This window comes from Protomyctophum bolini (assembly GCF_963924005.1).
Source record: "Protomyctophum bolini genome assembly, chromosome: 5".
Lineage (NCBI taxonomy): Eukaryota > Metazoa > Chordata > Actinopteri > Myctophiformes > Myctophidae > Protomyctophum > Protomyctophum bolini.
In genome coordinates, this window is record NC_137866.1 from 14930086 (window position 1) to 14946327 (window position 16242).

General features: G+C 44.7%; 1 protein-coding gene across 1 annotated transcript in view; it reads left to right on the plus strand.

The window, feature by feature from the left end:
• Positions 1–15849, plus strand: part of cacna2d3a (calcium channel, voltage-dependent, alpha 2/delta subunit 3a) — a gene marked incomplete at both ends in the record, with an annotated part of 220647 nt that extends 204798 nt beyond the window's left edge. Inside the window, 3 exons of the mRNA XM_080764041.1 lie at positions 11403–11513; positions 14398–14506; positions 15757–15849. Of these exons, the coding sequence (XP_080620167.1) occupies positions 11403–11513; positions 14398–14506; positions 15757–15849 (313 nt within the window). The remainder of the gene's footprint in view (positions 1–11402; positions 11514–14397; positions 14507–15756) is intronic.
• Positions 15850–16242: the final 393 nt, after the last annotated feature.

Genomic DNA, 16242 nt, shown 5'->3' on the forward strand with positions numbered 1-16242 from the left:
TTTGTCGATGCTTCATATCCATATGAGTGAAAAGGCCGCGATGATCGGTTTATTTTTCAAACACAGTTCTTATATGAGGCGATCTAAACTCCCCCTATGGGGATTACAATGCAAATAAAAAGTACACAAACCTGTGGACTGGCGCCCTCTACTGACAGTGACGTCAGTTCCAGGGGGTCCTCACCAAAATGATAGTTTCGAACCAAATGGACCCTTATGGGTCTGTTAACTCTGAGAGTGTATATGGAAATGGTTGCATTTGTACAATTAGATTAACATTGATTTTACAATATAAATGAGGGGTCCCAGAGATAGAAATGCCATTAAATGGGGGTCCGTAGACTAATGCATGTCAAACTGCAGGTATTTGAAATTAAACAGGTTGAGAATCTCTGCTAGAGCCGTAAAAATCTCCTCTTATGGGGGCGACTGGCATATCTTTTCAAATGGGGGTCCGCGGGCTAATTGGTGTCAATTTGGGGGTCCTTGACATGAAAAGGTTTGGGAACCACTGGTCTATAGCTACCCTTGCCAGCCACTGATCATCCCCTGGTTCCAACGGGTTCGCAGAAGTTTTTCTCAATTGAGAATAAACATTGGGTCATCTTAAAATCGTCTATTAGAATTGTGGTCCAAAAATATCCATGAGTGAAACTGCGGAGATGATTTGTTTATTTTTTAAACACAGTTCTTCTAAGATCCACCTATGCCTGGGGATTACAAATTAATAAATACACAAACCTGTGGACTTAGTGCCCTCTAGCGATATTCACGTCAGACTTCGGTGCTCTATTCTGGGCGTTTACACTAACCTTTGAAAAATCATGGAATATTATTTTTCACAGTGATCCACCCCTTTTTCCTCCCCAATGTAGTCGTTATGCCAATTGATTCCTCCCCCCACACACATTGCTGTATTGTCACTTGCTGTTGCAAAAATAGCCAGGCTTGATAGCGACTGCTGCTACTACTGTCTTTTCATGTTTCCTGTCTCTCAACCGACTGTGAAATAAAGGTTGAAAAGCCTGAAGAAATTACACTCTGGCTACAAATATTATTGTTAAATAATTAGGTTTAAAAAGCCATAAACTTTTATTTGTTACTATACCGATCTCCTTTGGGCTTATCAAATGCTGAATTGTGAAAACAATTGCACACCCACCACATGTCATTTTCTGGGCCATATTAAACAACATTTTTATAATTTCCTTTGCTCTTAGTCAGCAAACGCTGTAGTCTTATGAGCTTTTAACAACATTCTTACCCACAGACTCAAATAGTAGTCATCTCAGAAACCCTGTGGTCTCCCCTGAATATTTTTTTTCTTCCTCTAATTTCATATGCCTCAACCAATTGTTCACTATGGGAGTTGTATAATGTTCCTGTCGCGAGGAAACCCTGTATGTCATAAGAAATCCTATTTTCATTATTATTTGAAAATGGCCATTAGCCATCATGATCTCACAATGTGCATGTTGCAGTGTGGCGCATTGTGAGCTGATTGTAGTTTTTTCACAATTGGTGGAAAAAGTACTCAGATATTGTACTTAGGAAAAAGTAACAATACCACAATATAACAATACTCTGTTACAAGTAATATTGGCGTCAAAATAAGGCTACTTAATGTACCAAAAGTAAACGTACTAAAATGTTTGAAAATACCAGCTCTATACAAGCTCACAACATGGCGCATTGTGAACTTGTAGATCGGCTAATTTCAAATGGCTTATATGGGCTAAAGTGGTTAATGTATGTTTTATAATAATTTATAGTACAAAGTAACTAGTAACTAAAGTATTCAAATAATTGTGGTGGAGTAAAAGTACAATATTTGCCTCTGAGATGTGGTACTGAAAAGCGGAAATAACCCAGTAAAGTAAAAGTAGCCTACAGTACCTCAAAATAATACTGATAAGTACAGTAGTTGAGTACATGTACAGTACTTGATTACTTTCCACCACTGGTAGATGGGATATTTTCCTTGCTTTTGTGCTACTCTTGAATGACGAAGTCTATCCATGGAGATACGAGTTTCCTCCTCCTACGATAAGCGGTTCAAGAACAGAACGTTGGGTTCCTGCTGTCCTATACTGTCTGTAGGAAACGGGAGAACTGCAGCAATTGCAAAAACATCGCTTTGCGTTTATAGCAAAGAGTCTGGCTTTATTTGCAACCAGCTGAAGCCGTTAAAATCGATAATTGCTGAATTACACACGACACAAGGCCTTTTGACAAAGACTTTTGCTAATTGTGACGATAAGTCAAGTTTGAAAAATGCTCTGACGAAGGTCCACTAATATAGGCCAGGGATTCTCAACATGTGGCCCGGGACCCACTGCTGAGCCATGAAAAAAATATATAGCATACTTTTACTCAAGTACATTTTGTTTACTGCGTTTCTACATTGCAGTATTGATACTTAAACTGCAAACACCACCACACTACTCCAGTGGCTGATAAGCGGCTGGTATATAGAGGGAAATGACGGGTATTTATTTTTATTTTGTTATTGTAAATACTTTTTATGCCTTTCCATCCATCCATCTTCAAACCGCTTATGCGTATCGGGGCGCGGGGGCAACATGCCATTAATGATCATAAATCATTAACAAACTGTGCGTGAACCTGCTGATCTGCTGAAGCGTTTAACAATATAAAAAAAGCACAGAACAAGCAGAAGCCAAACAAGTTTGAGAACCTTGACTGACCTAAGCTTTCTTGTGAGAGCTCTCTGGATGTCAGCTTTCAATCTGGGCAACATGTCTAATTCAAGCAAAGGGCTGCCCTGTATTATTATTGCATTCACTGCAGTTAGGCAATTGTTTCTGAGTCGACATCAAAACAGCACTAACGTTAGTCTGGTAGACTTAAAGGGTGGAGAAAAAAAGTGTGAAATTGTGTCATTGTTTGTTTTTGAGCTTATATGGCTCGAACACCCCAAATTTAAAAACCTGGATCGCTCCTGACCCAAGTCAAACACTAAAGCTTTGTGCAAAATTATGTGGCAAAAACGACATGGCCAGCACGGGTCTCACTGCCAGTTCTTTGAGATCACTGCCGGCGATTAAAAGGTCAAGATCACAACGAAAATACAGTCTTCTATTTGGGAAAAGCAAGAGACACCAAAACAAGCAATACCCCCAATACTCTGCATGGGCACATCCATCCTGCAGCCAAGATAGAAAGCAGAATGTCACCAAAATTACGCTTGGAACTTCATTACATTAAGTCATTCTAAGCTGGAAATCGTCTGTCAGGTGGAAACCATTATGTCCAAAACTGTTATTTTACGTGATTCGAAACATTGCAAAAATAGCAGATCTACATGCTCAAAAGGCGTCGCTTGGCACCATATCTTTAGCTACTATTGATGCTTCTGAGTGACGCTGTAGTGATGATCAAGTAGGGCGTTATTTTGTGGAAAAACACAAACACGTTTTCATGTGGAGGTTTATGCCCCGACAGCAACGAAAACGCTTTCCAACCGGCCTCCTCTCGTGGGGCTTGAGATGTCTGGGCCGTTTAGTTTGCCTTGCTGACACCACGGTGCTGATACGCACTACGTAGCCACAGACGGTGGAGATAGAATAGTGGTGGATTGTGTGTCGTGTGTTTATAAAGAGAGGCGAGGGTTGCCAGCAGCATCTCCACTAGCTCCGTTCAGACAGTGGTTCTCAGACCTTTCACGTATCTCCAGTGGTGTAAAGTAAGTATGTGTACTCAATACTCATAGTACTGTGTACTTGAAGGGACATTTCACCGCTGGAAGAAACTCATAGGGAGAGCGAGTGCATTTACCGCCAGTGGCTGATGCCGCGGAGTCACTCGCCACCAATTGCCGACCATACCTGTGGCAGTGTTTCTCGGCGGCACCATCAGTGCGACACCCTACCCCATAACCTCACCCGTACCCTATACCTCCCATGGAAGACACGGCTGATTCGCATGTCAAGAGCTATGGGTGGGTTTTAACCAGCGACGCTGATACCCTAACCTCACAGGGAAGACATGGGTGATTTTTAACTGGCAACACATGTCTCGGCAGTTGCGGCGTCGGCCGCGGAACGGAGCGGCAGTGGAGTGTCATAACTCCTGGGGGAGGAGGGTGATAGTTGTCACTGCACATACTGTCGGCAGGGAGTGTTGGGTGGGAGGTCTGTCACGTACTGACCTGTCAGCAGGGAGTGTTGGGTGAGAGGTCTGTCACGTACTGACCTGTCAGCAGGGAGTGTTGGGTGAGAGGTCTGTCACGTACTGACCTGTCAGCAGGGAGTGTTGGGTGAGAGGTCTGTCACATACTGACCTGTCAGCAGGGAGTGTTGGGTGAGAGGTCTGTCACATACTGACCTGTCAGCAGGGAGTGTTGGGTGGGAGGTCTGTCATGGAGGCTAGTCTGCGTCCTCCCTGTGGGGGCTCCTCTCTCTGGCAGCTGTTCAGTGACAACACACAGCACTGCACGTGGGCAGGAATGAACTGTCATAACGACTACATTCGGGGAGAAAAGGGGGCTTAAAAAAGTCTGTCTGTCCGTCCGTCCGTCTTCCATCCTTCACTATCTCTCGTCTGACTCACACCCTGCATGTCTCTGTTCTCTGTCTGTCTGCTGGCTCACATCTTCACTGTGTGTGTATGCGCGTGCGTCTGCGCCAGGGTGTGTATGCACTTGTGATGTGTGTGCTAGTCTACAAATATGAAAGTATGCACACACACACACACAAAGAGGCTCTAGTCTACGGCGTCCTCCCGGTGTGGGCTCCTCACTAGCAGTGAAAACACACAGACATGTTCGACGTACTGTATGTGTGCGCGTACCTAATACATATACTGTGTGTGCGCGTGCGTGCATGAATGTACTGTACTGTATGTGCACACTATGCATACAGCAGCATATTGTCTGTCAGGTGGAAACCTTATATGTGTCAAAACTGTTACTTTTCAGGATTCAAATAAAAAAACAGATCAAAGGTAGCAGATCTACAAGCTCGAAACTGCAGCTTGTGCATCTGCTACTTTTGATGCTTTTATGTGACGCCGGGGTGTGTTCACGCAGGGCGCTGGGGTGTGTTCACGCAGGGCGCTGGGGTGTGTTCACGCAGGGCGTTCATTTGTGAAAAACAGTTAAAATATGGGAGATAATAGGTTTCTTCCCGACAAAGATGATATGTGCGTATGTGCGTGCATGTGTGTGTGCGTGCACTGTCTGCATGCGCTCTGGGTTTGTTCAAGGCCAGCAGCTGTGCTGTCAGGATGTGTTTAAGTCTTTCTTCCAGGACCGCGCAGCTCTGCTTTCTATCAGAGCTGTGTGCTGTGCTGTGCTGTGCTGTGCTGTGCTGTGCTGTGCAAAGCTACGCTGTGCAAAGCTACGCTGCGGCTAGTGCGGAATCTTTAAAAAAGTACAGTTTTAGACCACGACGGAGGGGCACTGTCTCAAGCGAACTTGAGCCACGAGAGCCACCACCAATTGAGCTAAAGCGCACAAGTTGCCGCGTCGAGATGTTGCAAAGTTTGCTTATAGCCGACTGAACTCCGTTAGAGTTGCAACCCGATGTGGACAGAATAGTAAATCCTCATCCCCCAGAGTCCTGCGAGTAGGGAAAGTCGCGAGGCGGGTGTGACCATTTACTCAAACCTGCAGGACATTCCGCACTTGTGTGCTGCGCTGTGCTTTCTGTCAGAGCGGTGCTGCGCTGCGCTCCGGGTGAGAGCGCGCACTATTAACCACCAGCAGATCCTAATTCAGCCTGATTGGAATTGGCTCTGCCTGGGTTGGTTTGTAGCGGCATGATACGGGCTGCTCTCCCTTGTCGGGTTGCTGCTGCTTGTCATGGTGAGATGTGGTCGGTTCCCAAGCAGGCTTTGTCTTTTGTTAAACCTGTGATCCTATAGTATAGTTTCAGACAAATGACGTCAGGATAGCATTTAGTATAGTTTAAGACAAATTACATCAGGATAGCATTATTATGACGTTCTTTGGTGACGTTCAGGACTAAGCCAGATCACAGTCCATATGGGGGTGATCTTTACGTCATTTCTAGGACGTCTTCACCAGTTGAAATAACTAGGGTACAGTGCCCGTGGGCACTGCACTGCGTTGAATATATTTTTATGCCCATAAATGGAGTTCTTTGTCAGACATTGTGATGTCAGAAAAGGATATTTATGGAGTTCTGTGTCAGGCATGCCTGGGCAGGGGCCCGGTCCAGAGCCCGGGCAGAGGACTTTTGGGGCTGGACTGGGGGTCCGACTGACTCGACACCAGGCACTGCACCCCCTGCGGTGGTGTGGAACACCATTACACACAGACAGACGTACAGAGACTTGCATTTATTTATTTATAGATAGATAGAAGATAGATAGATATCTATTCTGGGCCAGATCTGACTAGTTATGATTTATTACTTAAAGTTAATCTGGCCTCATTCGGACTCTCTCTGATTCATCCAGGACGTCTGTCTTAGTGGGCAGAATTTATGCTGGTTGAAATCAGGTGATATTCTGGGCCAGATCGGACTATTCTTGGTTTGACTTTGGTTTTCTATGTGATCCTATAGTTTACTGAGGCGCTACAATGTCTCACTGCATTCTATGTGATCCTATAGTTTACTGAGGCGCTACAATGTCTCACTGCATTCTATGTGATCCTATAGTTTACTGAGGCGCTACAATGTCTCACTGCATTCTATGTGATCCTATAGTTTACTGAGGCGCTACAATGTCTCACTGCATTCTATGTGATCCTATAGTTTACTGAGGCGCTACAATGTCTCACTGCATTCTATGTGATCCTATAGTTTACTGAGGCGCTACAATGTCTCACTGCATTCTATGTGATCCTATAGTTTACTGAGGCGCTACAATGTCTCACTGCATTCTATGTGATCCTATAGTTTACTGAGACGCTACAATGTCTCACTGCATTCTATGTGATCCTATAGTTTACTGAGACGCTACAATGTCTCACTGCATTCTATGTGATCCTATAGTTTACTGAGGCGCTACAATGTCTCACTGCATTCTATGTGATCCTATAGTTTACTGAGGCGCTACAATGTCTCACTGCATTCTATGTGATCCTATAGTTTACTGAGGCGCTACAATGTCTCACTGCATTCTATGTGATCCTATAGTTTACTGAGGCGCTACAATGTCTCACTGCATTCTATGTGATCCTATAGTTTACTGAGGCGCTACAATGTCTCACTGCATTCTATGTGATCCTATAGTTTACTGAGGCGCTACAATGTCTCACTGCATTCTATGTGATCCTATAGTTTACTGAGGCGCTACAATGTCTCACTGCATTCTATGTGATCCTATAGTTTACTGAGGCGCTACAATGTCTCACTGCATTCTATGTGATCCTATAGTTTACTGAGGCGCTACAATGTCTCACTGCATTCTATGTGATCCTATAGTTTACTGAGGCGCTACAATGTCTCACTGCATTCTATGTGATCCTATAGTTTACTGAGGCGCTACAATGTCTCACTGCATTCTATGTGATCCTATAGTTTACTGAGACACTACACTGTCTCTCTGCATTCTATGTGATCCTATAGTTTACTGAGGCGCTACAATGTCTCACTGCATTCTATGTGATCCTATAGTTTACTGAGGCGCTACAATGTCTCACTGCATTCTATGTGATCCTATAGTTTACTGAGGCGCTACAATGTCTCACTGCATTCTATGTGATCCTATAGTTTACTGAGGCGCTACAATGTCTCACTGCATTCTATGTGATCCTATAGTTTACTGAGGCGCTACAATGTCTCACTGCATTCTATGTGATCCTATAGTTTACTGAGGCGCTACAATGTCTCACTGCATTCTATGTGATCCTATAGTTTACTGAGGCGCTACAATGTCTCACTGCATTCTATGTGATCCTATAGTTTACTGAGGCGCTACAATGTCTCACTGCATTCTATGTGATCCTATAGTTTACTGAGGCGCTACAATGTCTCACTGCATTCTATGTGATCCTATAGTTTACTGAGGCGCTACAATGTCTCACTGCATTCTATGTGATCCTATAGTTTACTGAGACGCTACAATGTCTCACTGCATTCTATGTGATCCTATAGTTTACTGAGGCGCTACAATGTCTCACTGCATTCTATGTGATCCTAAAGTTTACTGAGGCGCTACAATGTCTCACTGCATTCTATGTGATCCTATAGTTTACTGAGGCGCTACAATGTCTCACTGCATTCTATGTGATCCTATAGTTTACTGAGGCGCTACAATGTCTCACTGCATTCTATGTGATCCTATAGTTTACTGAGGCGCTACAATGTCTCACTGCATTCTATGTGATCCTATAGTTTACTGAGGCGCTACAATGTCTCACTGCATTCTATGTGATCCTATAGTTTACTGAGGCGCTACAATGTCTCACTGCATTCTATGTGATCCTATAGTTTACTGAGGCGCTACAATGTCTCACTGCATTCTATGTGATCCTATAGTTTACTGAGGCGCTACAATGTCTCACTGCATTCTATGTGATCCTATAGTTTACTGAGGCGCTACAATGTCTCACTGCATTCTATGTGATCCTATAGTTTACTGAGGCGCTACAATGTCTCACTGCATTCTATGTGATCCTATAGTTTACTGAGACACTACACTGTCTCTCTGCATTCTATGTGATCCTATAGTTTACTGAGGCGCTACAATGTCTCACTGCATTCTATGTGATCCTATAGTTTACTGAGGCGCTACAATGTCTCACTGCATTCTATGTGATCCTATAGTTTACTGAGGCGCTACAATGTCTCACTGCATTCTATGTGACCCTATAGACTAGAGTATAGATTACTGTCTCTCTGCATTCAATGTACTGTAAATGTGTTTACTTTGCACGTTGGATGAGAGGGTCTGCTAAATGCCTAATTAAAGTTGGCAAAGTAAGTAAATTGTTGCACACGCATGCACACATAATAGTTCTCGCACACACGACATGGCGGAAATTGCCAATCTATGACAATCACAATCAATGTGTTGTGATACAACGCGATACGGCACTTTTTTTTGTAACTTAAATAAAAATACTATCTTAACAATAAAATGACATGCCCAAAACAGGTTGAGTGGATGAAAGTAAGTGGAAAAAAGTAAGATTTGTGGACAATACCTTTTTTATTTTTTTTAATGTTTGGGTCCCGTGGGAAGACACTACACAGTGTCTACACTAGTACACTGGGGTCTTGAGCTAAAAAAGAAAAAGAAAAACCTTTGTAAACCACTGTTAGTTGTGGTACATAAAATGGCGGCACGGCTGTGTTTCTAGGATTATGTCAAGACGTGGCTTTTCACTTCAGTACGAGATGGAGATATGCCTGGAAGATAGCTCGCCTGTCCGTATCCGTCAGGTCTCTCCCACTCGGTCATAGTTCCTGTCCTCCTTTCAAGAGATGGGATTTGTCCAGCCGTGTGTGTGTGTGTGTGTGTGTGTGTGTGTGTGTGTGTGTGTGTGTGTGTGTGTGTGTGTGTGTGTGTGTGTGTGTGTGTGTGTGTGTGTGTGTGTGTGTGTGTGTGTGTGTGTGTGTGTGTGTGTGTGTGTGTGTGTGTGTGTGTGTGTGTGTGTGTGTGTGTGTGTGTGTGTGTGTGTGTGTGTGTGTGTCTGTGTCTGTGTCTGTGTGTCTGTGTGTGTGGTGTGTGTGTGTGTGTGTGTGTGTGTGTGTGTGTGCAGACATGTGCATAGGTGCATGCCTTCATACAAGTCCTGATATATGCCTCGCAGTGAGCGCTATAAATCACCCGGCCGAGAAGAGAAGAGAGGGGGTTGGGGTTTTTTTCGGGGAGAGAGTTAGAGATAAAGAAAGAGAGAGAGTGAGAGAAAAAGAAGAGATCATCTTTACGGCCTTCTCCTCTTCATAAAGCCCTGGGCCCGGGTCATAAATCAGGCCCAGCCATGAGGCCCTGATCTCTGGGTCCAGTAAAAACTACAGCCATACCATAGAGGGGGGGGGGGGGGGAGCTCTGAGTCTGGGGGGAACCCAAAAAGTGTGGTTCCCATTTGTCTCCCCTTTTTGGAGTGTTTTATATTCCGCGACACTTCATTGGTGCTCGCCCCGTGATGGGATGAAACGGGGGGGGGGGGGGGGGGGGGGGGGAGGGGCGAGAGAGAGAGAGAGAGAGAGAGAGAGAGAGTACAGGAGATGAGATGAAGAGACGAGAAAGTGGAAAGAAACCCCCCGCCCTGTGTGTGTGTGTGTGTGTGTGTGTGTGTGTGTGTGTGTGTGCATGCATGTTTGTTGCATATTCTGTCCTGTCTGCCTGTCTTTCTGTCTCAGTGCATAGAGTGTGTTTATTGACAGCTGGCAGAGACACAAGTCATCTTCTTGACACATGTCCAACCACCCCCCCTCCGTCCACCCCCACAACCCCCCCTGAGAGGGAATGTGAACATTGGTAACACAAATCCACTGACACACATGGAAATGTACGTCAAGCCTATACTCTCCTATAGTCTCCTTGTCTGCTCGCCAACCCCCCATCTTTCTGTCTCTCCGTATCTCTCTTTCTGTCTCTCTCTCTCTGTATCTATGTCTCTCTCTCTCTCTCTCTCTCTCTCTCTCTCTCTCTCTCTTTGTAAGAAAGAAATAGCCAGCACTCCAAAGTCCTTCTGGTACTTTTTATTCATAGTATTAAGGCACACAGACAGATATAGCAAACACGGACGCCTTTTGGTGTCAAGCCTTCCTCAGAGAGTGGTCCTTTTTCTTTTATCTCTGTCTCTGTACAGTGTACAGTATGTCTCTTTCTCTCTCTCTCTCTCTCTCTCTCTCTCTCTCTCTCTCTCTGATTGATTGTTTGAATACCGTATTAACACGTTTGTTAGCAGTGCAGTAGTAGCCTACAGAATGCGATTCATTGTGGATAAAATAATAATAATCATTGCGATTTCAATAGGGCTTCGCACTACTGTGCAGTGCTCTGGTCCTAATGACGAACGCAATGTGCAAAGCGTGCAATAAGCCATAGAAACAGAATCGACTGAACTTGAGAGAAAGGAACTCATTAACAAATTATTATTGGAAACGGCTGAGCAGAGTTCTGAGGGATTGTGGATTTCATAATGTACAGTAACTCACTAACTCTTTATTATGTTGTTTATAATGGCACAGTTCAAACTTCTGTCATCAAGACAAAATGTTGTCAAATTTCCCCCTTCATCTACACAACATAGACCAATTCCTGTGTTCTAATCAGCCTGTGGACATCTGTTTTTTTTTTTTTTTTTTTTTTTTTTTTATGAAGCCATGCAATATTCATTGGGTCACGTACACAATTCTATTCAACTGGGATTTCAGATTCTCTCTCTCTCTCTCTCTCTCTCTCTCTCTCTCGCTCTCTGTCTGTCTCCCTCTCTCTCTCTGTCTCTCTCTCGGCAGATCCTTTGTGATCCAGCAGATCCCCAGCAGTAATCTATTCATGGTGGTGACGGACAACAAGTGTGACTGCAGCATGATCGAGCCCGTCACCATGGTCCCCATCGAGATCATGTATATCCTTTTTACCCATTGAACGAGGAGGCCCGGTGGCCGCCAACGATTGGATGCCAGAGGTCGCGGGGGGGAGGCGGATCAAGCATATTATCGTCGTTGTCGTGGCATCGCCATGCGTTGTGGGCTTGTAGATCGGCTATTTTCAATTAAATACAATTTCATTAAAGTGTCAAATCACTACAAGTTGTCTCAAGACACTTTGCATGAGCAATGGACCGACAGAGATCCCACCCACAGTGGTAACGAAAAACTCTCCCTTAAGAAGAAACGTCAAGCAGAACCCGGCCATCTGCCTCGACCGTGTCTGGGGAGAGAAATAGAGACAAGAATAGGGAGAGAAGGAGATACAGGCAAATACAAATAGTAGCAATATATAGCAATAATAATAAATGTAATGGTGTAAGATAATATAATATGGTATAACAATGATATATAGTGCATGGTATCAGAATGTTAAGATAAATGCAGTGTAGTGGTGTAATATAATATGATAGCAGTCCAATGGTCGTTTTTTGGTAAGTGACCTTTTCCACGGTTACTCTCTTGATGTAGCCAGTTGGGGGTCCATAATAGACGTCCACAGAACTGCAGAGTGGGAGACAAAAATGACCTCCGGGGGAGTTTGCCCTCCCAACGTTTGTCCCCGGGATAGTGTTCTAGTGGCCAGGTCTAGTGACTCACTGGGGGGTCTGAGGTTTCTTCCTCATAGTGGAGGACAACAGAATTAGCCTGTCATGAGTTTGAAGAGAAAGAGAGAGAGAGAGAGAGCTCTTTCCACTGTGTGGATTCCAGTGTCAGCAGCGTTATGACTAGAGAATAGTTTAGTGTCCACCACCGACTAAGCTGCAGCGACGGGAACAAGTGAGGGGGACCGTTTTAATTTTGCGGCAAGGCTTTTTTTCCGGGGAGGAGTCCCCCCCTCCCCCCCCCCCCCCTCCCCAACACACACACACACATACGTCACCCTACCCACCCCGTCGTCACTAGATGAAAGAGAAGTGGTGAAAATGTGGTGGATGAGATCTGAAGTTGAGGCTCCAACAGATGGACCAGGGTGTTTCACCAGAGCCCACACAGTGCATGGCAGAGGCTGATCAATAGCAGACAGCACAGATACTCAGAGACTGTAGTGTCAAATTGTATGCTGTGTAGAGTAGAGGCTATGCGCGTGACATCGTCATCATAACCCGAACGCCTACTGAGTGTACTCGCACTCTACTCGCACTCTACTCGCACTCTACTCTACTCGCACTCTACTCTACTCGCACTCTACTCTACTCTACTCTACTCGCACTCTACTCACACTCTACTCTACTCTACTCTACTCTACTCGCACTCTACTCTACTCTTCTCTACTCTACTCTACTCTACTCTACTCGCACTCGCACTCTACTCTACTCTACTCTACTCGCACTCTACTCGCATTCTACTCTACTCTACTCTACTCGCACTCTACTCTACTCGCACTCTACTATACTCTACTCGCACTCTACTCTACTCTACTCGCACTCTACTCTACTCTACTCTACTCTACTCTACTCTACTCTACTCTACTCGCACTCTACTCTACTTGCACTCTACTCGCACTCTACTCGCACTCTACTCTACTCGCACTCTACTCTACTCGCACTCTACTCTACTCTACTCTACTCGCACTCTACTCACACTCTACTCTACTCTACTCTACTCTACTCGCACTCTACTCTACTCTTCTCTACTCTACTCTACTCTACTCTACTCGCACTCGCACTCTACTCTACTCTACTCTACTCGCACTCTACTCGCATTCTACTCTACTCTACTCTACTCGCACTCTACTCTACTCGCACTCTACTATACTCTACTCGCACTCTACTCTACTCTACTCGCACTCTACTCTACTCTACTCTACTCTACTCTACTCTACTCTACTCTACTCGCACTCTACTCTACTTGCACTCTACTCACACTCTACTCTCACTCGTACTCTACTCGCACTCTACTCTACTCGCACTCTACTCTAGCGTGCAGATTTTATTTTGCATGGAGAGATGTGTGCTAACAGTGTGGTTTGGTAGGAGAAGGAGCACGGATAAACGGCCATGTGCTTGTGTACCCCCTTAGGGTAGAAGGATGGATGGCGCCCTGAGCCATCCACCAGATGGTGCTGTGGTAAATATGAAAAATAAAAAAGGGGAAATTTGGAGATACATGGTTTCTTCCCCGGCAACAGCAGCAAGTTTTTCCTCCTCTTTCTCTCTTGCAGTGAGCAAAAATAGCACTGCCTTCAACAAGGGCATCTTTCCACCACGGTGCACTCCACAACACGTGTCCTTTCCATTATAAATAAGGAGGTAGACCATGCCATGGAAAGGAACTGAGTACATTTACTGTGGAGTACTTCAGTGCACGGTTCTCAATGAGTACATTTACTGTGGAGTACTTCAGTACACGGTTCTTAATGAGTACATTTACTGTGGAGTACTTCATTTTGTTTTAGTCACCTGAAATGTTATAGTTTGAGTCTAGTTTTAATCAACTAAATATTGATTTAATAGTCGACTAAATCTACAGTTGGTGTTGTCGACCAAAAAATATTTTGGTAGGCCTTGATGGTGTTGTAATGGCTGATTTTGCACTTGATTGCATGCTGAAAATAGACGATCTAGTATCTACAATGCGCATTGTGAGATTGTATGGTTAGTGTATAATGTATGTGGTTAGTGTATGTTTTGTAATAATAATCTAAATTAAAAAAGTAACTATAGTCACTAAAGTTACTTTTACTTTTCAAGTAAATATATTGGAGTAAAAGTACAATATTTGGATCTGAGATGTGGTGGAGTAGAAGTAAAAGTACTTCAAAATGTTAAGTACAGTACTTGAGTAAAAGTACACTGAGTGTTTGTTCCTTAACCTGGACCTCACATAATGAATCTCTCAAGTGTGAGCGACTGAAGTTCCAGAAGGACCGGCGACGCCCGGACACCTGTCACCCCTTCCACCCTGAGGTGAGGCCACGCCCACACCAGACACACTGTCTCGGTGCTGCCACACTTTCTAAAGAGTCGCGCACGTTCTCGGCTGGGTGCAGCTTCTTTTTCCGAGTCTTTAGACAGCTGGTGGATGGAAAAGAAGATCCACTTCCGCGGGCGAGTTGCGCGATGGCCAGATTCCCAGAAACGCTCTCCGCCACGTCAGTCGTCCGCGGAGGTGGAGCTTAATTTCCATCCACCAGCTGTCTAAAAACCCGGAAAAAGAAGCTGTGCGCAGCTTCAACTGTCCGCGGCTGTCGGCCGTTTTGCGCTTAGGTGTGGAAACAGTGGAAGTCTGTCTGTCTGTCTGTCTGTCTGTCTGTCTGTCTGTCTGTCTGTCTGTCTGTCCAACCAAAGCATTTATGCATTTATTTCCAGGCTGAAAATGCTAAGCGCTCTGCTAAAAGAAAAGAAGGAAAAAAGAAAAGAAAATGCTTCCAAATTCCCAGTAGAACTAGGGTTGCCAATGCCAACTGTCCCTTGAAGTACAGAATCTGTCGCTTCATTTGGAAACTTAGACGTGTCCCTTATTGAAATGATGGACTCACTTTGTTCCTTATTTTGGGCGAATTACAAGTTCATTACAAGCTCAAACCGCTCATTTATATATAATATAATATAATAATATCTCTACAGTCTCCAAAATTGTAATTTTTTCAGGAAATGAAGAAAACCATAAATTACAGCAAGCAATACTGCCTCATCAAAGTTGGTATTGTGACTTTATATCCAGTATTGTCAGATACTTGCTGTTATGAAGAGGTGCTCTACTTTGCACATTATGCTTATTTTGCACACATAATCAGTAAACACATGAGTAAACAAGCTCACATGTTTTAATACTTTTCAATAAACTAATTAAAATCATGACTGCTTTTCCTTTTTGTGCAATTATGCAAATTACTAAAGTTCATAAGCTGTGCCAATATAAATAATTCAATCAAACACTGGTACTGGTACAAAATAAGCATAAATGTTCAAAGTATAAGTAACGGAGGACCTCTTCTTTACACTTGTATGTGTCATTATGTTATCACGACTTAAGAGGTCTCTCTCTCGTCTCTCATGGTCTCTCCAGGAGAACTCCATGGAGTGTGGAGGTGCTCTGGTCTCTCTCTCTGTTGTCTCTCATGGTCTCTCTCTCTCTGTTGTCTCTCATGTTCTCTCTCTCTCTCTCTCTCTCTCTCTGTTGTCTCTCTGTTGTCTCTCATGGTCTCTCTCTCCAGGAGAACTCCATGGAATGTGGAGGTGCTGTGGCTCTGCTTCCGTCCGTGGCCGCCACGCTGCTCTGCGCGCTGCTGGCGGTCTTCCCCAGGTGACCAGGGCTGGCCACGCCTCCCCATCCATATCTGGACTTGGATTGGCTTGGCTCGGCATGCAAAACGACCCTAAACCGTGCCACGGAGAAGAAGAGAACCCCTCGTCCCCTCGCTAGACCCGTGCCCGATTTCGACTCACCACCACCACCACCACTGCTACTACCCGCTTCCCATGAAGCCCCACTAGACCCGCGGTAGCGTCCCGCCACCCTCCCCCGGTGAGGCCAATGTATGCTTTGAGCGGCAAGTGCCGACCGGCTCTATAGGCGGCAAGCATCCGCCGCGGCAAACGAAGCCGGTGCGGAAGTAATGAAAAGACTGCAGTTCTCGTCGATGTGTCACTATTTCCCCTCCTTCTGGTTGCAGAAGAACTCATTCCATTAATGTTTATGG